The 27,657-nt window shown below is 56.4% G+C and overlaps 1 protein-coding gene across 1 annotated transcript in view; it reads right to left on the reverse strand.

The window, feature by feature from the left end:
* The window catches only part of DSCAML1 (DS cell adhesion molecule like 1), a 349,305-nt gene extending 340,481 nt beyond the window's left edge, over positions 1-8,824 (reverse strand). Inside the window, 1 exon segment of the mRNA XM_042906006.1 lies at positions 8,602-8,824. Within this exon segment, the coding sequence (XP_042761940.1) occupies positions 8,602-8,824 (223 nt within the window).
* Between the last annotated feature and the right edge of the window lie 18,833 nt (positions 8,825-27,657).

Below are 27,657 nucleotides of genomic sequence, written 5' to 3' on the forward strand. Positions count from 1 at the left end.
CCAACCGGCTGGACCTCAACTCGACCATCCAAAACCCCAGGTCTGGACCAGCGAGACAGGGTCTGGCTCCTTCATCAGGAAACTCACTTCTTGTGCGTCCACGCCTCAGACACAGTCTGTGGCTAGACCCTGGGGAAGGTCTCCCCAGATGGCACCAGAGCATTTACAGGCCATCAGAGTTGGCAGTTGCCCCGGGGCACGATGGAACAGCCAGGACCAAGTCCCAGGCCTCCCGTCCGTCGCTGTCCCCCAAACCTGGCACACCTGCTTCACCACCGTCCTCACCATCATCACGGCCATCGTTTCGTTTTTAGCACTCATTTGGTGCCGGGCACCGTGAGACGCCCTTCCCCCGCGTTTTTGTTCATTGAACCCCTACAACCACCTCTAACCACGAGACCCCATTGTACAGAGGAGAACACAGGACGTTAGGTGAAGCAATCTCCTAGCTTCACGCAGCTAACAGTGGCAGACCTACACGTCCAACCCAGGCCTCCCTCCCTTCCGGCCGCTATCCCTCAATGGGCATCACACATTCTAGACTCAGACCGTCTCCAGGGTGTGAACGTACCATCAGGGGGTTTCCGATGGAGAGCAATTTGGGGTATGACATTTCTTACTGAGTTGGGATCGTCCCGGGCTTCCAACATTTCATCCCTAGTGCACCCCCCATTCCCACAACTAAATGCCCGCCCTCCAGCTCCAAATTTCCCTAGGGAAGCAGTCCTACCCCCTCCCCGCCCCCCACTGAGCAGCACAGCTCCAAGCACCCAGGGGCTCTACCTCCCCATCAGAAACCTCGGTTTTCGGTTCTGATTTTGGTCTTTTAAGATCCTCAGCACAAACATACTTCCTGCAACCAGCCACCTGTGAGACCCAGCAAAGATCAGTCATCTTCCAACCTATAAGGCCCCTCCCCACCGGCTCCAGAAGCTATGAGCCAACAGCTGACAGTCAAACAGACTCTTTAATCTCCCAGCCCCTTCTAGACAGGCCTGGGGAAGGGAAGGCCTCTTACGGCCAGAAGGTCCTTCTAGGGAGTCGGCTCAGACAGCACAGTTGTCCCTAGAGATTCCCAGATTTAGATTGTTAACGCTTCAGGGACTTAAGAGATTATTTTGTCCAATCTCTTCCATTTACAGATGGGGAGCCGGGGGCACAGAGTAAGTAACCTCAGGTACACAGCTACCCAGTGTCCTGGCTGGGACCTGACCCCTGTCTCTACTGTTCCTTCGATTCTGGCCACCCCACTTACAGAGCCCAGCAGCCGAGGAATAAAGGAGCCTCACGGAGAAATGAAATGACGTGGATGAGGGAGCATTCGAGGAACCAGAGGGGCTGGATACCCAGAGGAGAGGCCTCCGATGGGCAGACGTCTGTCTGCAGAGGGCCAAAGGGTTATCCAGCAGAAGAGGGCTTCGCCTATACCCCTGTGCTTAAAACACAGAACCAAGGCCGGTGAACAGAAGGTACAGGACCCAGACCGCGGATCCTAAGGACGAGCTCTGTAATAGAACTGTGTGGCCGGAAGGGGCTGCCTTCAGAGGAAGGGGTTTCCTGTGGCTGCAAGGGCCGGAGCAGAAGAACAGTGGGTCTAGTGGGAAACCTGCATGGGGTCACACATCCGACTAGGGGTTGGATCCCGCGTCCTCAAAGCTGCCTTCCAACCCGGAAGACTTTAGCCCATGGCAGTCATCTGCTCGCTCGCTCGCTCACTCTCTCTCTCTCACACCGCAAAGCAGGTCCCCAACCCTCAGACCCCATGGCTGTGGAAGGCCATCCCAGAAGCAGGGTGGCCATAACCCTGACTCAGCCGGGCTCTCAGGGCCCGGATTCCAGTAACTGCCGTCACCTCCAACGAGGTCGCACAAGATAAGACTCTATGCCTACTGCTCCTCCCACAAAAGACCGTGCATCCTCTGCAGGGAGAATCACCCTTGCCGAAGGGTGTCCAGAGGACTAACGGAAGCAACTCACACCCAAGGACCTGGGGAGGGAGCAGAGGTAGGCTCTTCCCACTCCCACCAGACACCGGAGCCACAGGGACGATGCCAAGCCTGCTCCCAGAAGAGTACTGCCAGCCTGGCTGTGCCCTGTCAGCCGTTCCCCATGTCGCTGGCAAAATTCTCCATATGTGGGGGGCCCGAGGAGTGGGGAGACAGCCACACACAGCCGGGAGACCTTCGTTGTTCCTAGATGATGAAGTGACAGTAATTACACCTCACGTTTCAGCAAAGGATTTATAAGGCTATAAAAGTGGTTTACTGTGGCTCTTACACGTGTGTGTTTCTCTGTTGCCCTGTCTGGTTTACAAAGCATCATCACATGATGATGGGCCCCGCATCCTTCCTGCACACATGCAAGGACAGGTGCCCTGCGGAACAGTCAGGACAGGGGTCATTCCCCCCATTGCACAGATGAGGAAACAGAGACACATGACCTCTTAGGTGACTTGCCTAAATCAGGCTGGGCTTTGTCATCTAGGTCTGCAGACGACATTCTTCCCAACACACACACACACACACACACACACACACACAGTAATGGAAGTGCTACTAGCATTTGAATAACTCGGTTCCTAATAAAGGTGGTGACCTTGGAAACTGTCAATGCCAGCATCACGAAGAGCGAGGACACGGGGAGGTGGGGCTGAACGGACGAGGGGAGTAGCAGCTGGATGGCACGGGTGGCACCCGAGGCTAATGCTGTTCACGCTAAAGCAGCACTGGACAAACATCTGTTAAACGGGGCACACGGGCTGTCGTGCCCCCAGCCTCTCCCACACTCGTGGAGCCCGGAGGCCGCAGCCTGCCATGGGCAGCACCTGACCTCTGGATCATACGCCGCGTCCCTGCAGCTAGCTGACTGGGTCATAAAGGGAGAAGTGGCCGAGGGACCCCCAAGGTCGTGGGCTGTCAGGGGACCGCCTGAAAAACAGCGAGGTTCGTCCCACCAGGGAGAAACACAGAAATCCACCCAGCCAAAAGGCATGGGGGCTTCTCCTGCGGAGCCCATTCACATAGGCTTTAGGTCATGAAATCCAGGGTAGTTCTTACTCTGCTCGGCTACACGGTACAGATTTAATAACCAACGTGGCCTTCCTTCAGCAGGCGTGTGTGACTGGCCTTCGCCTCACCCTCAAATCCAAGTCCGGAGCCAACCTCTGCCCTTTTCTGCTGCCCTAGCTGTGGCTGGGGAAAGGGGTGTGCCGGGCTCCCCAGGGACACCCAGGTGCCTGCATGGCCTCCGCTATCTCGCGGAGGATGGGTCCTCCAGGCTACTGGGCTACGTGACAGAAGGAAGCCGTGATGTCCCCTTTTAGCCACCACACAGCTTTTCTTACTGCTACAAATCTAAGCCAGGTGGCTGGCCAAGACTGAAGCTGATTGAGTCAACTACTCAGGACAGGATCCGATGATCTATTTGGAGGTATGGGCAGAGAGAGGAAAGCGGGAGCAGTGCAGGAAAAAAAGAAGAGGTCAGTATTTATTGAGTACCAACTGCATTCTGGCTAGTTTATGTGTATGATCGGCTTTAATCCCAATTAATAGAAAGTGAGGCTCAGGGAGACCCCAAGTCACAGATCTAGTAAGTGCGGGGCCGGGATGTGAATGAAGGGTTTGCTTTGACTCCAAATTTCCACCACACTGGTGAGTTGCGATCTTTTTTATTTTTCTTTACAACTCCGATACATAAAATGCTCTGACTGAAAGAACTGGGGAGGGAGGAGCTTGAAACTCTGCCTGCTGGCCCTCCCCCTCTCTACCTCCAGCCCTCCCCCAGGCTCCACCCAATGCCTTAGGGCTCCACACCACCTCCTTCAGAAAGCTCTGTGGGCTCCAGGTGAACCAGGGCCCTCCAGGATCATTAGAGAGGCAGAAAAAAAACAACTCTGGGAGGCCTTCGAGCTGCACCTGCCTGGCCAGGATTTGCTCCTGCCCCGGAAATGCAGACGAAACCATTCCCGAAGCCACATTCCCACTGCAGACATCCCAGCTGGCTCCCTGGGAAGGAACACTCCGGCTGCCCTAAATGCTTGCTTCTCAAGTGTTCCTCCCAGCTCTGGCCACCTCCTTCCCTCCGTGACCCCGCACCTGCCTTCCCAGGGTCAGAATAAGCAGCCCCGGGGCATTTCCCCTAATCTCGCAGAGACCACGGCCCCATCCCGAGCTGGAAGTGGACAAACCAGGAGGGTGAAAGAGCCTTCTGCTTCCCATCATACCTCTTCCCATCCACACCGCTTCTCTCGCTTCTGCCCACAGCCCTCAGCACCCGGCTTCCTGCATTCTGAGGGTGCGCTCACCGGAAGTCTGGTGTTGACCCTGGATTTCCACAGCAGGTGTGGCCCCCTCTCCTCATGCTCTCCTTCCTGCAGCCCGAGAGGGACAACCCACACCCCAAGTTTGGCCTGCCTTAGGTGTCCCAGCCCACCAGCACTCATCTTACCCCGATAGCAGTTCGAGCCCCTGTGGGCCTCGAACTCAGGCAAGAGAGGAGCACTGCCAGAAGCAATGGTCCTTCTTCACACTCCTGCCCCACACCCATGCCACGCAAGGAAAAAGTGACCAGCTGCTGCTGAGGCTGAGATCAAGAGGCTACTCACACAGAGAGGGCGAGGCTCTAGGCCGGGCTAGGTCAGCATGCAAATCATATGCAAATCTAGGGCCTGCCCTTGGGTTCCTGGCACCCTGTCATCTCTGTTGCCTGTGGCTCACCCCGTTCAGGCACCTGGGTCCTAGTTAGACCTACTGGGGTAGGGGCTGAGAAAGCACTTTGGGAACTTGGGGGGCTCTTCCCCTAGACTACTTCAAAAGTCTCCAAGAAACACTTCTTCCAAGATCACACGGGAGGAAAGATTCTCTCAGCCTGGTAGCTCTATCCTTGGAAAAAAAAAAAAAAAAAAAAAAAGGCGCTCTGAATAGTCACCCTCCCTTCAATTCAACCACAAATAAAATCCACCTTCACCAGGCTGAGCGGGGTACCAAGCAAGTGACAAGGATGGGGTTCCTGAAGACATGGAGAAGGTAAATGGGGCCAGAGGTCCACACCGCCCCCGTCAAAGGCCAACAACCCAAGAGATGCTCTCGGCAGACTCCTGCCCGGTATCTGGGGGCTCCCAGCCTGCCTGCTTGGGGGCTTGCTTGTTTAGCAAAGCACGGTTGGGCCAAACGCCCGTTGGCTTGCCCACCTCCTCCCCGTTCCTCAGTCTAAGAAAAACAAGCCTCTCCAGCCAGTCTCCTGGGATCTGCTCAACTTAAGCACTGCCTTTGGGTCAACTGCTTACTTGCTTTTTGTTTCTAATTGAGCTCCCCATTCTGCTGCAGAAATATATTAAAGGCAGCTGACTTTGATGGCCAGAAATACGAAGCATCTGAAAGCTTCACCGGGCATGATGGCAATTCGGTTCTCCGCCACGTTATTCTAGCGACGGGGGCCTCTACGCCCACCTACCCCCTCCCAGTGCTCGCCAGTCCCTCACCTGCTCCTAAGTTGTGTCTGCCATTTCAAGATTTTCAAAACACATTCCCCCAGCGCACCCCACCCCCCTTCTAATTAGACACCGAACAGAGTGTTAGAGATTTTCTTAATGGCTTGACGAAGCCTTTTAATTCAGTCTTCTCAAGAGAGAAGAACCATGAGTCCCCATCCGAGAGGTTGGGGTGGGAAATGGAAAAAAAAAAAAAAAAATCAATGCAACCCATTATTTTGGCTTTTAGAAAACAGGAATTTTAGTGCCGGGGAAGCTTGTTTTTCTACACAGTAAAAATGCAAATGCAGCCAACACAGATGCTGGCCCGCTGGATGTAACAACGGAGAGAGCCTCACTGGGGTTCATCTGGCTGCCCAAATCCGGATTTGTTTGGGCAATAATAAGGCAGTTATTGGAGACTCGATAATCGATTATTAAAACACCTTCCCAGTTCAGTTCTGGGGAATCGGCCTGAGCTCAGGCATCAAAAAAAAGGTATTTCGAGAGGAATGGAAGTAACAGAAGCTTAAAACACATTCAATAACTGCTTAATTCCATCCAGAGGACGCTCCATCCCATTTTGTTTTCTTCTCCGCTCTCTCTCTGCCTCCTCCCGCTCCTCACAGATGGACGTACAAATTATTGCAAGAGGATATTGTTTTCTGCAACAGGCTCGAACGTTCACATTTACATTTCCTTGGTGCCGTGGGGGTGACTGGCAACGAGAGAGAAAATACACCCAACCCCATCTTCCCTGCTCTCACGGCGACACATCTTCCCCCAGCCGCCTCTGTCGGCCCCCGCCACCACGCCACCCCAAGCACAACAGGCCCTGGGGACCAGCCTGGCACCTAAGACCCAATTAAGGCACGAAGGGAAAGAAAGGCCTGTCTGGCGAGGCGCCCTGGTGCCCGACACAGATGCTGGAGCCTCTGAACGGCAGGGCCGCCAGGGCCGTGCAGACCGAAAGGCCGCTGAGGTCCCGCCTCACCTGGCACCTCCAGCCTCCCCCTAGGCCCAAGGCCAGTGGCAACTTCCTTCTCAAGTTGGAAAGGGTTTTGCCCCTCAGGCTGTCCTGTCCCTTCTGGGCCTTTCTCCACCTCCCCCCAGCCCCCATCTGCTTTCCTCCCTATCAAATAGCTCAGGCTTCATTTATTAATGCCCGGCTTCTGGGAGGGGGAGGACGGGGCCCTTCAGGTATTTGCTGAGGGACATCCACTGCTGGGGAACGGAGTCCTCTGGAAGGAGTGAGGTCGCCCTGCGGGGACAAAGCTGGGCAAGAGTGTGGCAGAACCTTGGGCCTGTGCTTTCTCGCCTGACAAAATGGAAAGGGGGTGGGGGGTGGAGAGAGAACTAGCGAGAGAGAGAAAGCTGCCGCTCCTCACCTTATGTATTTTTAATATTAATGTAATTAAAGCTGCGAGCCGAGCCAGCCTGCGGGGGCGGAGGGAGGCAGGAAGAGCCTGGGGAGAAGGAGAGTGGGGTGTGGGGAGGGGGTTAGGGGGGGTTGGCGCAGGAGACTGGCTTCTTGCTCCGCAAAAGTGGGAGGAGAGGGTGCTGAGCGGGGGACAAGGGGTTAACCAACCTAGACCAGCCTTGGCTTGGCGTGTCACCCAGTGGGCCCCCGCTGGGTCTGAGAAACTCAACTACTTTGTCCACGATTCAGAGGCCACCTCTCGCCCGCACCCCGATCTCTAGGCAAACCCCAGCAGTACCTGGGCCTTCATTCTGGCCTTGACCGGGCTTTACAGATAAAACAAGGGTCACCCTGCTCCCCGCGCCGCCGCCCCCCCACCCCCACCCCCACCCCCAAGCCACGAGATACTGCCGTCAGCTCCGGCAGGTTGCAGACTCCAGACCCTGGGGCATCCGCACGGGGAAAAAACTAGACCCCTCCCGGAGCGCCAACCCCCTGCTGGACTGCCCTTCCCCCATCGCCTAGGGGTCAAGAGCTGCGGCTCGGCGGGGGCCCCCGGCGGGGCAAAGGGGGGAGAAGCCGCCCCCAGGGCGCGGAGGAGAAAAGTTAGAGGGCTGAACAGGTAAAGCCGAGCTGGTACGAGCGTGTGTGCTTCGCTGCGCAAGGGCGCGGAGTTCGGCCGCCTCATCTCCCGCCATCTGCGCGCCCGGGGGCACGTCCTCTGCCATAGCCTGGAAGCCCTAACGCCGGCGACAGCCCGGTCCCGACTCAGTGCCCAGGTGCCTCCGGTCAGGAATGTCTGCCCCCTCCCCACCCCCACCCCCAGTCCCGGCTACCTCGAGGATCAGGTGCGCGGCGCCCGAGCGGCAGGTCTGGACAAGCCGGACACCTGGACCCACCCCTAGCAACGCCTTCTCTCCGGGGAAAGCGACACGCCCCCCCCCCCCAAACTGAAGACTGTCCCCGTGTCCGGCTGACCCGGCGCGGAAGCGGAGAGTCTCGCACCTTGGGGCGCGCTGCCCGAGGTGGCTCAGGCGGCGCAGCGAAGCCGCGGCTAGTGCCGGGGGCGGGGAGGGGGGGGGGGTGAGGTGGGGCTGGGGGAAGGCGACCTTTGGGTCTGGAGAACAAACTTGCCATCCGAGAGACCCCGGCTGTCGGCACCCCTAGCTCTCCCCGCCCTGCATCGGGCCCGGGCGCGGATCAGCGCCCTGCGGTGCGGCGCTGGGGGTCCGGGGCGGCGGAGGGGCGCAGGGCGGCAGAGGAGGAGTGAGCCGCGGAGTCCGAGGCCCGAAGAAGCGAGGACTCCCGGGCCAACCAACAGTCACGGCCTGAGGACCCCTCCGCTCGGAGGGCACCCCGGGGTCCCGGCGCCACCAAGCCGCAGGAGGCGGGCGAGGGGCTGGGGGAGGGGTCCCGGGCAGAAACCGCGGCCCGGCAGGGCGCGGGGAGACGAGGGGCTCGTCCCCCACCACCCCTCCGGGCGCGCCCCAAAACGGCAGGCGCGGGCGGCCGGCGGCGCGGTCGAGGGCACCCTCTCCCCTGACCTCTCTCCGAGTGCCGGCCCCGCCCCCGCTGCGCCCCACCCCGGACCGGGCACCGAGGTCGGCCCCCCGCCCCCGGGCACCTGGAGCCCGCCGGGCGCCCCGCCTCGCCGCCACCCGCGCGCACCCCGGCTCCGCCGCCTCCGCCGCCCTGGAGCCCGCGCGGGTCTCACCTTTGTGTAAAGAGTCCAGGAGCAGGAGGAAAGTTACCAGCCACATGCCATAAAGAGGCCCTATTCTCCGGGGAGGTGGTCCTGTGGCCGGCCGTGCGGCAGCGCCTCTCCCCCGCTCAGCGCGCTCCCAGCCGCCCGCACTCCGCGCCCCGCTCTTTCTGCTCCTGAGCCCAGCGCTCGGCGGCGGCGGCTCCTCCCTCCTCGGCTCCCTGGCTCCTGTCATCCGCGGGGCTGGGCTAGGCGGCCGCTCTCCCCGCCCCCCCGCGGCACCCCGGGTGGTGAGCGCCGCGCGAGCCCGGGGCCCAGCCGGCCCCCGGCCCCGCAAGCCCGGGGACGGGGGCGGGGGCCGGGACCAGCCGGCCCCCGGCCCGGGTTCGCCGTCCGAGAAGCCAGGGGTCCCCGCCGCCCGCCGGCTCGGAGGGTGACATGTGTCCTACGTGCGCCAAGGGCCCGCCATGCTCGGGCCAAGGAGGCCCTGTGTCTCCCGGCCCGGCACCTGGGGCGAATGCTGCCTGCCTCTTGCGGACTCAGTTTACCCATGGATGCTCTGAATAAAATCCAGACTAAGATCCTTTGGCGTCCCCCGGAGCTACTCCCCACCTCAAAGCTCAAAGCTGCGTGCCCTTCCAACCTCTAGGTCTGCAAGCCTGGCCCCTGGGGAGCCGGGGCTGAACCCAGCCAACCCCCCCCCCTCACCACCCCCCCCCCAGCGCGACTTCCCAATTGTCTTCAGCACTTGGCACAATTATTTGCAATAAATAGTTTAATGTCTGTTCTACCTAGTGTATCTTCCTCCTTTAGCTTCACCTACCCCACCCGCATAGCTTTCTCAGCAAGCAGAAATTGGTTTCTTCCTTATACCAATCTGCCTAGAGTTGGCATGGGATTCCATGGGGCTTGAGTGAGGGCATCTCAGTTCCAAAATGAATGTGGAGGACCTGCTGTGCGCCAGGCACCGGCTTTGGCGCTGGGGACAAAGGCAGGGCCGAGTCAGGTCTGCTGTGTGACAAGGCTGCTGTGGTTAGGAAGCCCTCCTTGTGTTGGTGATTGCAGAATAAGGGCCCACGCAGGACCCGGAGAAGGGGGCCACGGTAGCCCTGAGAATGGGATGCGAGACAGGACTGGACCGCCTCTCAGGAAGCATAAGGGAGGCCGCCTCGACCCGCTCTGGCTGCTCGGCTTGGCGCGCTTCGACCCGTTTCTCTGAGGTGTGCAGGCAGAGGGGGATGTGGAGGGGCGAGGGAGATAGAGGGGCTGCGGTTAGCTCCATTGGACAGAGGAAGAAAATGTACTTCCCCGAAATGTCTTGCCTAAGTTCAGACCGAAGAAGTAGGTCTCCTCATTCCCGGGTTTTGCCAAGATATCTCTAGACATTTTAGCTAAAAGTTTGAAAGCGTGCGTTTACTTTTTTGATATGTTAAAATCTGCATAAGCAAATTTACCATTCTAAGCATTTTTAAGCGTGCAGCGGCATCAGGTACATTCACGATGTTGTACGACCAACACCGCTATCCGTTTCCAGAACTTCTCCATCATCCAAACAGAAACTGTGTATCCACTAAACAATAACTCCCCATCCTCCCCTGCCCCCCATCCCCTGCGCATCACTAATTTTCCGTCTCTCTCACTTGGCCTCGTGGAAGTGGAATCCTACAGTATTCGTCCTTTTGCATCCGACGGATTTCACTTAGCGTTATGTCTTCGAGGCTCATCCCTGTTTTAGCAGGTGCATCTCTCTCCTTTTCTTGGCTGAATACTATTCCACGGCATGCACTGACCACATTTTGTTTATCTGCTTATTTGTCAGGGGGCACTTGGGTCGTTTCCACCTTCCGGCTACTGGGAGTCATGCTGCACTGAACACGGGCGTACAAATACCTCTTGGAGACCCTGCTTTCGACTCAGCCGGGCCTACACCTGGGGGTGGAATGCCTGGCTCATACGGTCATTGCGTTTTTAACTTTTTAAGGAAGTGCCAGGTGCACTGACTTTTTCTGTAGCGTGTGCTTTAAGGGTGTAAAGGACTCTCACCTGCACTTACTCTGTGTAATCCTCACAAGCACTTTGATGCTTTATCACCCTCTTTGAAAACGGGGGGAGAACGCTGAAGCTTAGCTTGTTCAAGGTCCCCCGCTTTGCCTCACAAATGAGACCGGAACCTGGGTCTCGTGACTCGGGAGCAGAGCTCCCCGCGTTGCCCTGCGCCGCCTTCCCTGGTGCTCAGCCTTACGATGCTAGGTCACCTCTCTGAAGCGGATGCTTTTTCACTAGAGGGTTTCATCCTCTAGAAACAGGCGGAGAACGGAGACGCGGGGTAGACTGCAACAGGTGTTCCAGAGGACCCAGCCCAACCCTCTGCTTTCAGAAGAGACAACTGAGGCCCAGAGTGGGGGAAGACACGGAGCCACCTGAGGTCATGCCGGCAGTGACAGAGCCCAGATGTCGTCACACTTCTGGCTTAGCTCCCCTCCCTCACCGCCCCCAGCCTGCTGGGCTCATTCTCCCGTCATGTCCCTTCCCTTCTAAAGGAGACAGTCGCTGAGAAGAACCCAGTTATTTCAAACTAAGCCTATTGACCCAGAGCACCTGGTCGGGCCATGCCTAAAATAACCTGCTCCATCAGACAGGATGAAAAGTGTCTGCTGGCAGGGGACAGGCCCTCAGCGGGGTTGCGTACAGCTGCTTGGGTCCCATATGCTGAAAGGAGAGAAGAGGCTCCTCCCTTCTCCATTTACCTGAAGTACGTCCTGGAACCTGGATGTCTCATCTATGTAGGTTACACCTGCCGGCCCTTAAGGGATCACAGCGCTGTGTATAGAGGTCCGAGTGTTACCTGCAGGATGAGGTCGTTCACTGTGTCAGTAACTACAGTCTGGCTATTCCGTGAACAGGAGGCACGTGTGTGGGAACAGGGGGTGGGCAGGTGGGGAGGGCCGACCTGGCGATGCTCCGGGCAAGGAGGCTTCAGCATGTCACGGTTAAGTGCGTGGCTTTGGAGTCAGAGCTGAGTTCCCAGCCCCACTCTGCCACTCACGGGCCGTGCACCCTGGGGGAATTTATGTGCGCCAAGCCACGGTTCCCTCACCTGTAAAGTGGGGACCGCCCCAGCCTCTACCTCGGGGAGCTGGCATAAGGATCAAATAAGACAAGCCCAGGGGCCAACACGTCGTAGACACAGGTACACATGTCACTGATGCTACTGGCTTTGCTCAGGGGTGGGAGAGAGAATCGCTTTACCGGGGAGATGCTGGGATAACACCCCATACTCCGTGCTTTGACAAAGCCAGAGGTCACAGAAACACGGAAGGAAGGTGCATTCAGGACTGGAAGCGTGTGGGGAAACCGCCAGCAAGGGAAGGACCCGAAAGTGGTCTCCCCCACTTTCAGGCTTTTTGTGTTTTCCATTTTCTAGCTGTTTTGTCCCTCCTTAGCATCTAGGAAAGTATCTGTGGAAAATGACAATCTGGCTCAGATGTGTTCAGAAGTCCCCTCTCAACTGCAGTTGTGTCGGGAACTAGCTTGACAGAATCATCAAGGATCCTAGCAAGTGAACCCCAAGGAAGAAGTGAGTCTCAGGGCCAGAGAGGGGGCGGCTCGGTTCCCCCACGTGCACTTGAACTCCGTTGCTCATTCGGGAGGAGCTATTTTTTTTTTTATTTTGTTGAAAGGGACGATTCCTTCTCAGTCCCCGATTAAATGGAAGCCCTCACACCCACACACAAATACTTGCACACCAAAGTGAGAACAAACACAGTTGCCCAGGCAAACATTCATGTGTACAGGTAAGTGTAAACACTTGACAGCACACCTGTGCCCAAATGCAATTTGAGTGTAGTCCAAAATTTCTGCGTTGGCTCCTATGCAGATGCCTTTATTTTATTTATTTATTTATTTATTTATTTATTTATTTATTTATTTTTACCAAAGCCTCAAATGTGTGGGATTCATTTAAAAACAGTGATTAACTTCAATATTCTGTTACATCAGGATGCTGGGTGATAACGTGGTTGGGGTGTGTGTGTGTGTGTGTGTGTGTGTGTGTGTGTGTGTGTTACCAATTCTAGCTGAAGCAGCTATATGAAGGCACCGAGAGCCCTCTCCAATTCAGGTTAATCATGGATATTTGGGGGGTATTATTTTGCCTTGCTAGGACTAGAGCCATCAGGAGAAGAAACACATGCTTTTATTGTTGAATTCAAACAACAGCTTCTATATTTTGGATACTTTCCTTCAAAAACAAAGGCATATAATTATTTTAGCAAAGCCTTCATATGTGCTCTGCAATTCTTTAACAACTTCAGTATAGATAGGGTTTTTATAAAAAGAAACTGATACTGAGCCAGATCAATGTTGAAAACTTAACATTTGGGGTTATATAGCTAATTCAGGATTGACCTTCTTCGCACTAACTCATTGACTGGAAGGGAAAAAAACAAATAAGGATTTCCTTTTTTTTTTTTTTTTTGTAATTGATTTTCATGTTATAGAAAGAGTCCTGGACTGTGAATCAGAAATCCTGGGTTCTAATCTCCTCTAGGCCACCCTAGCCATCTGTGTGATCTTGGTCAGACAAGTCACTTTGCCTTTTTGGGCTCAGTTTCCTCACCAAATGAGTTGAGCAAGAATCATGAAGAAGATCCTTTCCTAACACCAGAGGTGAGGTGAGCACAGATATGTAATGTCCCAGTCCTGTTCTATGTAGGGAGGTGTGTGCGTATCCACAAACATACACGCAAAGAAACAAAGAGATACAAATTTTCATACATAGATACTCAGAAGCAAACACACACACACAAACACACACACACACACACACACACAAATAGTTTCGCTTCAAATGCATGCACGTACATCTAAAATATTTCCATTTTTTTGAGATGAATCACTGCAATTCATAAGTAGTGATGCCTACATAAAAAGGTAGCATATATCCTTAAATTACCCAGGCTTTCCTTAAACCGCGTTTCTATATGCTTGTCTAGGGGGGTGTCTAGGTATGTGGTAGGTACCACTTTACGCTCTCAATGCGTTGGATTGAAACATCACGGTTCCAGGCTTAAATCCCAGAGGATTTCTCCCCCACGGATGGGATCTCTGGGGTCTCACTGCTCTTTTTCACGCCACTGTCTCGGGACGGTTGGTCAGGGGCTGCAGTAGCCCCCAGCAAGGCCGGAGCCCCCCCAGTACCCATGGCCCCCCTCTGGCTGTTCTCTCTCAGCTCACAACTCCCAGATGGGCCGAGAAGCCAACCCAGAGAGGTTCCCTGAAGTCCAAATTTTGTCGAGCTGAAGCTCATGGTCACGTTTCTGTCTGGGGGGGGGGGGGGGGGGGGGGGGGGTCGTGCTGTTCTCCACTCCTTCCTTCTCAAATACACAGTGCCCCTTCTCCACCTGTGTGAGCCCTCTCTGGCCGCGAGGCCTGGCCAGACACGGCAGCTCTCCAGGACCAGCCCCAGCCCCAGCCAGCCCTCCTCCTAGCTCGGCTTGCCTAGCTTGGCTTGGCCGTGTCAGCACGGCCTGTGGCTCTCATTTCTTCGTCCCGTGCTGTGGCTATCCATGCACGTGTCTGACTTGTGTCCTCTTCGGGACACATTCCCTTTGGATTTGCACCTGCCGAGCCTAGCCCGGTGCCTGCTCACACCCGGCGCACTTGGTAAATGTTGATCGACAACTGGACGAGCTCATCCTCACAGAGTTTCAAAGACCTGATTACAACGTCATGGGTCATGCCTTCCAGAGAGGCATGTCCCTTAACCGGAATCAAAGCCTTAAGCTTCGTAATTCTCGACCTGGAGCTTGTGGCCTGGAAGGTGAGCACTTGGCAGGGTAGAAGAGCCTGCGGGAGTTCTGACCCGAACGCCGGTCTCAGCCAGCGTCACCGTCGGCTTCATTGTCCTAGTCATTGAGCACGGCCTTCAGGATCCAAAGGCTTCAGTGCGTATTCATTTCAGATCCTCGCCAACAAATAGACAGGTGGGCCTGGAACTGTTTTTGCTCGATATACAGAGGAAGAAACTGAAGCCCAGGGAGGTTTGTGGTGTCCCAGAGGCGGATATACCGCGGAGCTAACACAGCCCAAGCTTCTGGGTCCTATAGGGCCCGGGTCACGTGCTCACACGGTCAGCCACCGTCGGTACTCTGGGAGAACAGTTTTTAAGCGTGATCCGTTACGATCGCTCCTCTTTTCCACTCTGGATGGGTCTGATGTGCATTCGGGGGGTGTGAGTGAGAGAGAGCCCCATCTGACTTGGGATTGGTGAGATACATCTCTGGACTGCACAGGCAGGAGGGTGTAGCCATCCCGGTGTGGAGAGTGGCTTTCATGAATACTCCTACTCCGTGAATACCGCACCTGCTCGCGGGGCTGTGTCCCGCAGAATGGCAGGGCCCCAGTTGTATCACAATAAGCCCACCCACTAAGGGGCCTGCCCGAGAGGTACGTGCGTGCGTGCGTGCATCGTGGAGAAAAAGGGTCAAAGTGTTCGCGTGGAGCCAGAAGCCAGTCTGTGCAACATTGTAACAATTAAAAAAAAAAAAAAGCATTATAGAGGTGTGTCGGGCAGTGGACACAAACACTGTTCAGATTTTGTGATGTTTGTGGTATTTGTGAATTTTTTCAAGATCTATAATTTGTTGCACTTTCCTTTTTATCATTCTAAGGAACTCCGTGCATTTGTGCCTAATATTATGATAATAACCTTGTACTGTTTTCCTTAAAGAAGTCCCTCCAAGGGGTGTGTAAGTTTTGGGTCCAGCAAAACCTGAACCCATCCCAGGAACACTCCTCAGGCCACAATGTGGTGCTGAGCTGGGTCTAGAACCAGATTTTCTGGATTCTGGCCCAGGGCTCGTCCCACAATCCTTTGCTTCAGAGACAGTGTGTAATTTATGAGTTTGTACAGTGCTATGCACACAGAAGTTACTCAGAAATGCCACAGCTCCCCCAGGGGACTGTCCTTCACGGTGAAGGGGAAGTCCAGGCTGGGCCCGTGGCAGTGACCTCAACTTGATGACAAGTCCTCTTCCTGAGAAGTCTGGCCATCTCACAACGGGCCCGACCTGTCGGTCCACAAAGAGGAGGATCCTGGGGATAGAAGACAGTGCTGCCCAAGTGGTCTCTACACCCCTTCTGTGGGCAACACTCCTCCTGTCACTGTGACGGGGGCCATATGCATGGAGGGCTGAGATGCCCCTCACAGCCCGAGAGCCGGGGAACACCCCAGCGAGCCCCTCCAGTCACTCTGAACAGGCAATCCACCTGCCAGAGGTCAAAGTGACAGAGCCAGGGTGCTGCGGCAGTGGGCGAAAGGCTGTTTGGGACAGCAAGGGTAGACAAGGACGCTGTGTGGGGACAGCGGGCTGTATCGGCCCATCACACCCACAGGCTCTCCTACACCACCGGACAGGTGCTAATACAGTCCCTGCTTGAATGCCTCCAGGGACGAGGGGCTCCCTGCCCAAACAGAAGTCCACTCTAACTTTACTACTCGTGATCACGTACGCACTCTTTTCTTTATCGAACGCAGTCTGCCGTCGCGCTCAGGATGTGCCCGGTGTCTGCCCGACGACAGCTTTTCAGATATTTGAGAACAGCTACGGTGGCCTCCCCCAAAGCCTTCCTTCCGCCAGGCTGAAGAGTCCAGTTTCGTCAACCTCCTCTCTTCTGAGCTAATTTCCAGACCCGTCACTCTCCCGGTCTCCCTTTTTACACATACGCCACTTTGACTCCAGCTCCCTTAGAACCAGAATGGACCCAACCCTCCAGACGTGAGCAGCCCCGAGGACAGGCACTATCACCCCCTCGAGAGGTCTCTAAACTTCTCGTACTGTTGACCAAGGCTTGGATGGCCTTCTTGGCCGATATGCTCAAAGCGGGGCCTCTTTCCGTGAATTACTGCCGAGACGCTCCCCTCAGCCCCGTGACCCTGATGTGGATTGTCTGGGGGGCGGGGGAGGTGAGCACGATTAGACACATTTGTTGAACGGTGGGTGGATGTGATACCTTGTGGGTCAGACGCTGCCACTTATACATACTCACGGGGTAAGGCTGTCCGTGCCTCTGAAATCCTCACGGCCCCAGGGAGGGCGACAGACCTCAGTTGAGAACACGGGACTGAGGAACCAGAGGTCCCAATTTCAGGCCGCGATGGCACCAAGAGCTTAGTATCTTTTTTAAAAAAAAAAATTTTTTAAGTTTTTATTTTTGAGACAGAGAGAGACAGAGCATGAATGGGGGAGGGTCAGAGAGAGGGAGACACAGAATCTGAAACAGGCTCCAGGCTCCGAGCTGTCAGCACAGAGCCTGACGCGGGGCTCGGACTCACGGACCGCGAGATCATGACCTGGGCCGACGTCGGACGCTTAACCGACTGAGCCACCCAGGCACCCCAAGAATTTTTTTTAATGTTCATTTATTTCTGAGACAGAGAGAGACAGAGCATGAGTGGGGGAGGGGCAGAGAGAGAGGGAGGCACAGAATCCGAAGCAGGCTCCAGGCTCCGAGCTGTCAGCACAGAGCCTGACGCGGGGCTCGGACTCACGGACCGCGAGATCATGACCTGGGCCGAAGTCGGCCGCTCAACCGACTGAGCCACCCAGGCGCCCCACTTAGTATCTTTACCAGGCTTGACTTGACGTTGAACAAAACCAGCTGAAAAGGCAAACAGATCGAACGCCACGTTCCTCGAGCGTGTCACGGGAAGGAAATAGGTTATACGCAAGAACGGAGTTACGATCAGATAGGTTTGGGAAACACTGGAACGACCGAAGGTAAGCAGGTGCCCAGAACCTTGGAAACGCTAACGGGCGTGGCGAACCTCCACGTGGCGGACACAGTGCGAGGTATCTGGGGATCTGTTTCCCGCACCTCCTGGTCTAAAAACTCTGTCCTGTCGCTGGCCGCTTCCCGCATCTTGTCAGTGTATTTATTCTTTCAGCGAGTCAGTTCCCAGCTTCCATGCAGGCAGCGCCCAGCGTTCCTAGAAATCCCAACATGGAACGTGTTGCCTCGGGGGAGCTCGCACCCCCGTGGGGAAAACGTACAGAGAGCAGCAAAGGGAGGCCCACATGCCGAGTCAAAAGATCGGAGTGGGAAGGGGGCTGGAGACCATTTGCCACAAGCACCTTGTGTCACAAAGGAGGACGTGGTGGCCAGGTGGATGGAGGACATCCCCTGTCACTTGGCCTGAGTGTTAGGGCAGGGCTTAGCTGCTGGTCTCCTGACTTCCGGGCCCATACTCCGTCTACTGTGGTCCTCATGGCCCAGGTCACACAGACTGGGCTGGATGACTTTTTTTTTTTTTTTTGAGGTGGGGGGGAATGACTTGGGGAGGGGCAGAGAGAGAGGGAGGGAGAGGATCCCAAGCAGGCTCTGTGCTGTCCCCGAGGCAGGTGATCGATCCCATCAACTGCAAGATCATGACCCAAGCTGAAACCAAGCGTCTGACACCTTACCAACTGAGCCACCCAAGCGTCCCTGGGCTGGATGACCCTTCATGCCCCATCTAGGGCTGAGATTTGATGAATCTGTAAAGAAAGCTCCTTAAGCTCAGAGAAAACCAAAGCAGGAGGTGGGCTTGCATGACAGGAAGACCCTGGATAGGCCGAGCTGGAGGGAAAAGGACACAGCAGCCATCGGGCATTGGGAGAAGGGGTTTCCAGAGAACCTGGCTCTGTGATGTGTGCCCACTCATCTGAGACACCCAGAACAAGGGGGCGAGCGCTGTGTTGTTCCAGATGCCCTGGGTAGAACCTTGGAGCTGAACGGATTGGTCAATTGCTTGTCTGAATCAGCCAAGGTAGCTTTTTTCCTTTTGGCAAATTATAACTAGAGTCACGCACTCCTGATAATAATGATTGTTATAACTGAACACTTGCTGTGGGTCCCGTACTATTCTAAGTACTATAGATGCATAATATCAGTTAAACCTCGAAACAATCCTCTAAGACCAGAATTATCATCATCCCCCTTTTACAGGTAATGAAACTGAGGCATAGAGAAATTAAGTAACTTGTCCAACGCACCCAGCTAGTAAACATCAGATGCCCAAGCCTTGAGCTGGACAGGCTGATTTCAGAGCCTTCATCCTGCTTTATCGCCCTTGGAGGTGGTTGGTAGTGTTCCGGCTGTCACGTTTTCTGTAAAGGGTTTTAATATAGGAAAATGTCACATCCGAAGTAGAGAGAAGAGTATAACGAATTGCCACGTGCTCGTCTTCTAACGGCCACAATTGTTGACTCGTGTCCAATCTTGTTTCCTTTTTATTCCCATATTCCCGCCCCCCACCACTTCCCATCACCAGGGATTTTTTTGAAGCAAATTGCATGCGTTATATAATTACACCCGTAGATCTTTCAGTGTGCATCTCTAAAAAAATGAGGCTGAACCCTCATTCTCAGTCACCACACTTTACGTGTCCTGGCTGAGAAGGAGCTGTGGCCAGGTATGGCCCCCTCCCCCCACACATACACACGCACTGGACGTCAGGCTAGCCACTGCCTAAAACAGCTGAATTTGTGCCCCCTGGGTACAGAGGCATTCGGCTCACTGGGCAGCCTGTCCCAAAGCCCTCACCTCACGACCTGGCCAAATGGCCTCTCTGGGGCTCCTCGGACTATCTTGCTGCAGCCGAAGCCCCTGCCCTCAGTCTAGCTCCCGCGGGGGTGGAAAACAGCCGGATGTGCTGGTCTCCTGCCTAGTGTGGCACAAACCTAAGTCTCTCTTGACCAGCCTAGACCCAGCCCCCAACCCTGGCCGCTCCTCTCATCCCAGTTCCTATTTCAAGATGATGTAAGGTGCCCTCTGCCTAGGAGGGAATGATTCCCCATCCTGCCCAGGCTAAGAGCGAGGGGTGTGGAGGAGATGTGGCTGAACCACCTGGATTCAGTCCACAGTCAGAGATCCACTCATGAACTGGGAGAACCATGTCTCGCTTTCCTCGTTTGTAAAATGGGAGCATAACACTGACCTACCTCACTGTGTGTGTGTGTGGCTGTGAATGTCCAAAGAGATGGGCAAGTGTTCGCTGTAGATTTGTTTGGGTAGGGGAGGATGCAGTACCTGCCATGGCCAGCAGGTGTCACCCAAAGACCGGCAGGACGCGGCCAGGTGGGCAGGGGGCCACTCCCTGGAGGGGATTATCTTTCCACATTAGATCCAGTTGGACTTGGGGGAAGTGGAAGGAAGTTTAGTCTGTGAGATTTCTCCTTATAAAAGTCAATCTGGGGTGCCTGGGTGGCTCAGGCAGTTGAGCATCCGACTTCGGCTCAGGTCACGATCTCGCAGTTTGTGGGTTCGAGCCCCGCGTCGGGCCCTGTGCTGACAGCTCGGGGCCTGGAGCCTGCTTCAGACCCTCTGTCTCCCTCTCTCTGTCCCTTCCCCGCTCATGCTCTGTCTCTCTCTCTGTCTCTGAAAGATGAATAAACGTTAAAAAAAAAATTTTTTTTTTTAAAGTCAATCTGGGTCTGGCTCTTCCCAGAGTTAAAAAGTGGAGCCTTACCACCTTCAAAGCATGCTCGCAGGAAAACCCCGCAATGAGACAGGCCTCAATAGCCCCATTTGACAGATGAGGAAATTGGGGCTTCAAGAAGCGAGTGACTTGCTAGAGGGGAGCAGCCACTAAAATGACAGATCTTGGCCTTCTGATCCCATATTCCGGGCACTCTGCGGAGGCACATCCTCAGAAACCAAACCTCTATGCAGAGACCTGAGAATGACCGTCCTTGCCCCTGTGGAAAGCGTAAAAGGTATGGGTGCTCCCAAAGCCTTTGACGTGTGATCTGCCGACCTCCGAGTGCATCCTCCCTCTGTGAGGCTCAGATTCCACTGTTCAGTGAACTAGATCAGTGGCTCCCAAACTCAACCACACAACTGCACACGCGTGCACGCACACGTGCACGCACAGGCAGGGCAAAGGAGACAGAGAAATCCCAGGCTGCAGAACCAGGGATCTACATTCTACATTTCCCAGGTAATTTGTATGTAAGCAGCTTAGCGTGAGACTAGGGGCTGGCATCTGGGAAACGCTAGACTGGAAGAATCTTTCACGGGTTTATGTTCTGTCATTTCATGAAGAATTTCCACTTACGCTTGTCAAAACCCCTAACACAGTGCCCGGCACATCACTTGATATTCAAATACTTCAATATCTTGCTGAACGAGCGACCGAAACAGTATGCAGTCCCCAAGTCAATGAAAGCCTTGGTTGACATTGCTTCACCACTCAGTTAACATCCACATTGTGTTTTTGTAGCATTTTATGACATGTTTGTATACATGATCTCATTTGACCTCTAATGAGTTGAGTACTATAGTCCCCGTTTTACAGAAGAGGAAGCTGAGGTTCAGAGACACGAAGGGGTTTGCCCGGGGCTGCCCAGCTAGTCAGTGACAGACCCAAGCTTCGAACCCACGTCTGTTCTGCCCCACTTCCGGGGCCTCTCCCATGGCACGATGCCTGCCTGATAGCGTTTTCACTGCATGGTTTGAGAGGAGGGAAAATATCAGATCTAGAAGAGAGTCGGTCTTCCTAAACTGTCAGGAATTACCTCAAATTTGGGGAGAGGTGACATCAGGAATTTGTCCAGAGACCCCAGGGTCTGGAGACATCCTGCCTCATCTGCGGAAGGGGCTCGGTGCCGAACTCCAGGGAGGGTGGACAGGTGGCCCAGAACGTCGGCGCTCTACTCCCCGGAGAGGGCGGTTCGGGAAGGGCAGGAGCCTGCCTCCCCTTCTTCTGCCTGGCCTCCGGGGTCAGCCATCCAGCTGCCTTCCCACCGCCGGGTAGTCTCCACGGCCCCACAGACCCCTCCGTCCACAAGGCTCTGTGCAGGGAATCTGGGTATCTGCCTCCCCCTAGTGCCATGAGAGGGGATGGGGCACCGTGGGCCTCTGTGTTCCCTCGCGGCTCAGAGTCTCTGCCCTTATCCCACGCAGTGCCTCACACACTCACTCCCTGCCCCAGCTGTTTCCACCTCGGCCTCTAGAGGAGAACTACTGGAAGGGGATGAGCAAATGGAATCCTCTGACCCAGGCCCTTACTCTCAGCCGAGGGGCCCAGGCCCAGAGAGGGGCCCGCAGGGAGGCAGGGTGCCTTCAGCCCGGTACCCAGGTCTCCCGCTGCTGGGGCCACACCCCCGTACCGTCTGCCGGGCCCCTCCCCAGCTCCAACACCACCAGGAACGCACGCGCACGCGTGCACGCCCTCTCTCACGCACACACGTGCCCTCACACTCAAAAATACACCAAGGGGAAACCTGTCATCAAGCCCCTTTTTTCACAAACCCTCCCCGGTCCCAGCACTGGAGCCAGAGACCCCCCCTCCACTCGTCTCAAAGGGACTGGGGCGCCCACACTGAGCTGGCCGTGGCCCAGGGGTGGGACCTCCTCGAGGGTGGACCAGGCCAGGTCTGCGTGGTGCTAAGGTGTGTCTGAAGCCAGGGCCTCTGGTGGCACAGGCCTCTCCTTGAGACCTGGCCAGGGTGAGAGCGGCCCCGAGGACCCCTACCCCTTGATCCTCTTGAACAGTGTCCTGAGGAAAACACACTGAAGAACAAAGAGGAAAGCAGTAAAGGGCTGAGGAGCCTCGAGGGGTCCGGGAAGGGGCCACGGATCCAGTGTTAGCACCGAAAGAGCCTCAGCAACAATCATCAACAGCCTCAGCTCGTTAAAGACTGGTCGGGAGCAAGGAACCACGGAGAGTTAGGAACCGTCTCTCCACTGGGGAAACTGAGGCTCAGGAGGGACTTGCCCACAGTCCCGTTGGTCACAATTAGCTAAGCCAGGGTCTGAAAGCCGGGCTGGCTGGTCCCAAAGCCTGTGATCTTAACCGCGATGCCAAGGAAGAAATGCTGGCTGTCCCCTGGACAGGTCCGAGATAGGACTTCCTGAGTGACCACATGTCCACCACCCCCCAGCCACCTGCCCGGAGGGCAACACTCAGCAGCTCTCCTGGCCCCTTGGGGGAGCGGGAGGTGGTAGGGCCAGCTGCGGGTGGTCACTCGTCAGTCATTCAGCCCTCTGGTCGGCCAGTCATGCGTGCATTCCACACACACTTCGTGGACACGTACTACGTGCCCGGGGCAGGCTGGGCTCTGGGGACTGGTGGGTGAACCATCAGATCGGGCCGCAGGGCAGACAGACGGGAAGGGATGGGGCCCCCCAGCAGTCTCCAGGGGTGCTGAGGAGGACAGGTCAGGAAGGGTCCAGCTGTAGCTGAGACCCAGCAGGGCCTGTCCCACGCACGCCCTGGGCAGGCATCTGAGGGCTGAGGCCACTCCCCGATGATGTTATTAACTGTGTCGGAAGCCTATGGTCCACGGACATGAGACCTGAAATATTATTCACTTCAGAGCGCAGGACACTCAACTCCCCACGCAGGCTGGGTTTGGCACGACTCTGTTCCTGATTGATAGGCCTTTCAGGAAACAAAGACCATGAGAGAATTCAACATGCTCCTGGCTCGGGGCCAAGCCGGCCTCATCTTCTACGCTTTGTCAAGTGCGTCTTTTTGTCTGCCTTCATCACTTACAGGGTGCCTCTGCTTTAACTACCAGGAAGAGGAAGCAAGTGTGTATTTGTGGGGTGTGTGTGTGTGTGTGTGTGTGTGTGTGCATGTGCATACAAACACCCAGCTCCCCCTGAGCATGGCTCTCCCGGGGGGCTGGAAGGAGCAGGGGGTCAGCTACAGCTCCCGCACTTACCCTTGCCCTCAGCCCCCTGACTTTGAAGCCCATGCCTGGAATGTCTGTCTCGTGTTTGCATTTCCCAAAGCCAAGTCCAGAGACAGACTCGGCTCTTCTCAAGGTCACACAGCAGGCTGAGGGCAAAGCTGGCAGCGAGCCCCGTTCTCCACCTTCTCCTGCACCGGCTGCACCGGCTGCACCGGTGACGTTCTGGGGCCACAGCCTGCTGCCCCAGCTGGAAATTTCCACTCCTCTGCCCTTCCTCTGCCGCGCTCACCTCGGGGACTCCTCCTAGTGATACCAAAGAAGCCCTTTGGGGAAGCGACAGAGAGAATTTCTTGAAAAGGGAACCAAGTTTAGAGCTCTACAGACAAACAGCAGCCAGGAGACCCTGGGGAGGCAGGACTCTGGAAGGTGACACAGGGTCGGAACAGGCAGCCCAACAAGGGAGAAAATCAGATGCCAAATCAGAGCTTGGGGATTGCCCCACCCGCACCCTGTGCAGCTCCCTCCAGGCACGAGGCCGCCCACCGGCACCTGCGGGGAGAGCCCCTGACTCGGGTCGCCCCTGCCATCTCCCCGAGCCCTCCAGGGTTGAGGCTGAAGCCCCGAGCGCCAAGGTTCCGAGTTCTAAGAAGGATGTCTTTCCAAGCCTTCAGTCGCTCGACTGCAAACACGAAGTGTCCCCATTGCGGGAGGGAGGCCACCGAGGCTGAGCAGGGGGCTTCCCTCCACGGCTGGGTCACCTGGGTGCCCGTCTGGCTCCCGCAGGCTAGCCCGGGGCTCAGTACTGTCCTCCCAAGTGGCCCTGGCTCCAAGGCCCTACCTGACCCATGTTCCCAGCCAGGGACTCACCACCATGGCAGCAGCGGTGGCATTTGCATCTGATCTCCCTCCAGCCTAGCGTGTGTCAGGTGGACGATGAAGGGGCGCTCCGTTGCCACCGCCCCAGAGGCCTCTGCTGAACCGCAGTTCAGAGCTCGGCTGCCTGGGGCCACAGATCAACAGGGAGGCCATTAATCTCTCCAGCGGCAGCCCGTCCCCCACCCCCGCCCACTGCCCCAGAGCTGGCAGGAACAGGAGGAGCCCCTGGGGGAGGACTCAACTCCCCTCTCGGCTCCGGGCCCTCTTCAGCAAGGCCACTACCCCCCCTCCACCCTGTCTGCCCAGAGACCCCACTGCCTCTGATCGAGGTGGGACCAGAGTACATGCTTACGGTGGCCCATTTACGGCACCCGTCCTGGATCAGCCTGGGAGAGTTTGGGGTTGCCGGGGGCGCAGGGGAGTCCCCCAAGGTTTAGAAAACCCAGAGGCCCATGCCGGGGGCACCCTCACTCTGGAAAGGAGGTCAATGCCTGCAGGATCCAGGGACCATTCGGTGCAAGCCGGCAGTCCCTGTGATGGGGAAGCCAAGTGCAGGGGGCCACCTAGCCAGAATGCCCAAGAGGGGATCTCCCGCCGCTCCCCAACCTGGGCTCTTTCTCGGCCCCCACCCCACACATATGTGAGCTCCCCATGCGCCAGTGTGCAGAGGCTGGGTGAGATCGGGCATTGGGCACTCCAGCCTGGGGCGGGGGCGACGCGAGCTGATCGGGTCCCCGCCCTAATACTGCCTCTCCTGCCCTCATGCCCCACTCTTCCTATGCACGGAGGCCGCGAGGAAATGCCAGGGCGGAGCAGGCATGGGAACAGACCCCATGGCCCTAGGATCCAAGGCCAGCATATACCTTTTATGCCCTGAAAGCTCCCTCTGGAGGGTGCTGGGGTGAGGCTGCCTCTGGGGCAGGGTGGCGCTGTCGGCCCGCGAAGCAGGTCCAGTTTTCTTGGACCCTCGGCGTCTCCACCCCATGTGTTCCCCCTGCCTCCCACCCTCCTCACCGCCCTGGCTGGGCCCACCTACCAGGCCAGTAACTTGCAGCTGGGCCTCCGTGACAAATCCACCTGGGGGCGGGCTTAAAAACTACCAACATCTCAACAGTTAAGTCAGAATTTCTGTGGCTGGAGTCGAGAGGAGCGTGCTCTGCCTCTCTCAGGTCCTGCTCATGCCATTGATTAACTCACACCATAGGGTTAGAGGCTTCGTGGTTACCCCAAGCACTGGGGAAGATGCACAGACCGCGTTGGATCCCTACCTTCCGGAAGGAGTGAGAGCTCCAGACCCACAGCCGAGAAGCACCCCCAGAATAGGGCAAGTGATCTACCTGCAGGATGTGCAAACAGAATGAGAAGAGCTCCCAGCTTTCCCAGGAAACCAGGGCACCAGGCAGACCGTTCAGGGGGGCCTACTGTCAGCCAAAGGCCTTGGAAAGACAGAGTTGAAAAAGCCAAATTCGAAGGTTTGGGCTGAGACACGTGCTCCCCGGGTGGTGATAATGGGAATTGCATCCCCTCGGACCAGGCGTTTTGTTGTTGTTGCTGTTGTGTGATGAAGAGTAATTCATCCAATTGTTCTTTGTGACTCAAACCATGTCTGAATTGTGAGAAATCCCAAAGTGAAGCGAAAGTCAGTAGCTCCCAGCCCATGTGAGCTTTGTGGACAGGGAAGGGAAAGTATTCATAAGGGCCCTGACCAGGAACAGGTCACAGACCTCAGAATGGCACTTGGGTCCATGGTTCTCAGCCCTCGCTGGTCTCCAGAACCGGCTGGGAGCTAGCTACGCATCAGTTTTCACCCACCCCAAGATTCCTATTCAATATTCTGGAGGGAATGCTGGGTGTCTGGGCTCTCTGGGGTGTGTAACCCGGGACCCAAAGGAGCCTCAGTTTTCACAAGGGTGGACGGTTTGCGGCCAGGGGTGGAGAGGGGAGCGGTTCACCTGGGACCATTACCCCCGTGGAATTCCCCTCCCAGCGGGCACCCTGAGAGGCCCGTGTTATAGAACATTCTAGAAGTGTAACTCCTCCCCACTGCTCGTATTCCTCCCCAGGTGGCCCACAGACCTGGAACACCCCCTCTTCCTGTCTGTCCTGCTGTTGCATGGAGAAGCTTCAGGAGGCAACCTCCTGTGGAAAGCGCCCCTGACCAGACCTCCCCCAATTCCCGTTCACTTCTCCCATCATCACCGGTAGCTCGAGTCCACGCCGCATCTTGTGTATGGAAATACTGAATTCTATTTAGGGGTGTGGCCTGTCACATTTCCTTTGTCGTCGGCGGGCCCCCATCTGGAGCAGGTGTTGCAAAGACCTTGGCCCCGGCTTGTAAGCGGCCAGGCTTTCCTGGTCTCCCTGGAACGTGTCCTCCCGCCAGCCCCTCTCTCTTTTCCCTCAGCTCTCCAAGCCCACAGGGGGTCAGTGGGGCTCTGCCCACCACCCCCAGGGGTCAGTGAGAAGAAAGCTGGACCAGTCACCGGAGACCGGGTTTCTAGCTCTGGCCCTGATCCAGGCGGGCTGTGTCACCTGCACAAGTCACTGCCTTTCCCGGGGCCTCAGTTTCCCTCTCTGAAAAGTGAAGCTTGTCTGTTTTGCTAAGGATCTTCCGTGTTCAAACCTCCTGCGATTCTGCGAGGGTCGGGGGGCTTCAGGGCCTGGGGGCCGTGGAAGAAGACAGAGGACTCAGTTTGCAAATGGAACGGTGGCCTGCCTGCCTCTGGCCCCCAGACACACCCTGTTCATTTTAAACTCCACTAACGTGCTGCTGTCCGGGCTCCCCTGCCTGTTCTCTCCTCCCTGCCCTGGCATGCTTGCAGGCCCTGATGGGACACTAGGTGGTGCCATGATCCTTCCCTTCTGTAGGGGAGAGTGGAAGAGGGAAGACAGGCTCCTTCTGAAACGGCCAGAGGGGACCGTGCTGTGCTGCAAGGAGGCCACAGGCATCAGGAAGTTGGGCACTGGTGGGAGAGGCAGCCCGGCACCATCTCGGATCAAGTTGTCCATGGACGGCTGCCTGCCACCGTGGACGGGGCTGGAGGAAAGGGTACCAAGGGGCCCCACCATCACTGTGCACCCCTCGGCCCTGGGATTCGCCAAGGTAGCACCCCTATACGTGGATGAGAATAGGCCCAATGGGCGTCCCCAAGCCCCATGAGTGGAAAGGGCGCGGCCTGAGCTCGCGCCAAGGTCGGGAGGCGGGTAGGGAGAGAGTGTGCCAAAGCCTGTGCCAGGCCCCCCGGACCCGCCCGGCCCGGCACGCTGGCGCACGTGTGAGATGGCAGGGCACATGCTGTGGTCACAGACAGCTCAGGGCACGTCTGCGGGAACCCCCAGCAGAAAGCTCCAGTAGCAGCATCCAGGGCCTGAGGCAGAAACCCAAGCAGCACCCGATCATCGCTGACCTTCAGACTTCCCGGCTGTCTCTCTCTCTCTCTCTCTCTCTCTGCCTTGGGAAGACAGGCTGAGTCCTCTGCCCATGGGGCTCGGGGGGCAAGAAGAGGCCTGC

Source organism: Panthera leo, chromosome D1, assembly GCF_018350215.1.
Source record: "Panthera leo isolate Ple1 chromosome D1, P.leo_Ple1_pat1.1, whole genome shotgun sequence".
Lineage (NCBI taxonomy): Eukaryota > Metazoa > Chordata > Mammalia > Carnivora > Felidae > Panthera > Panthera leo.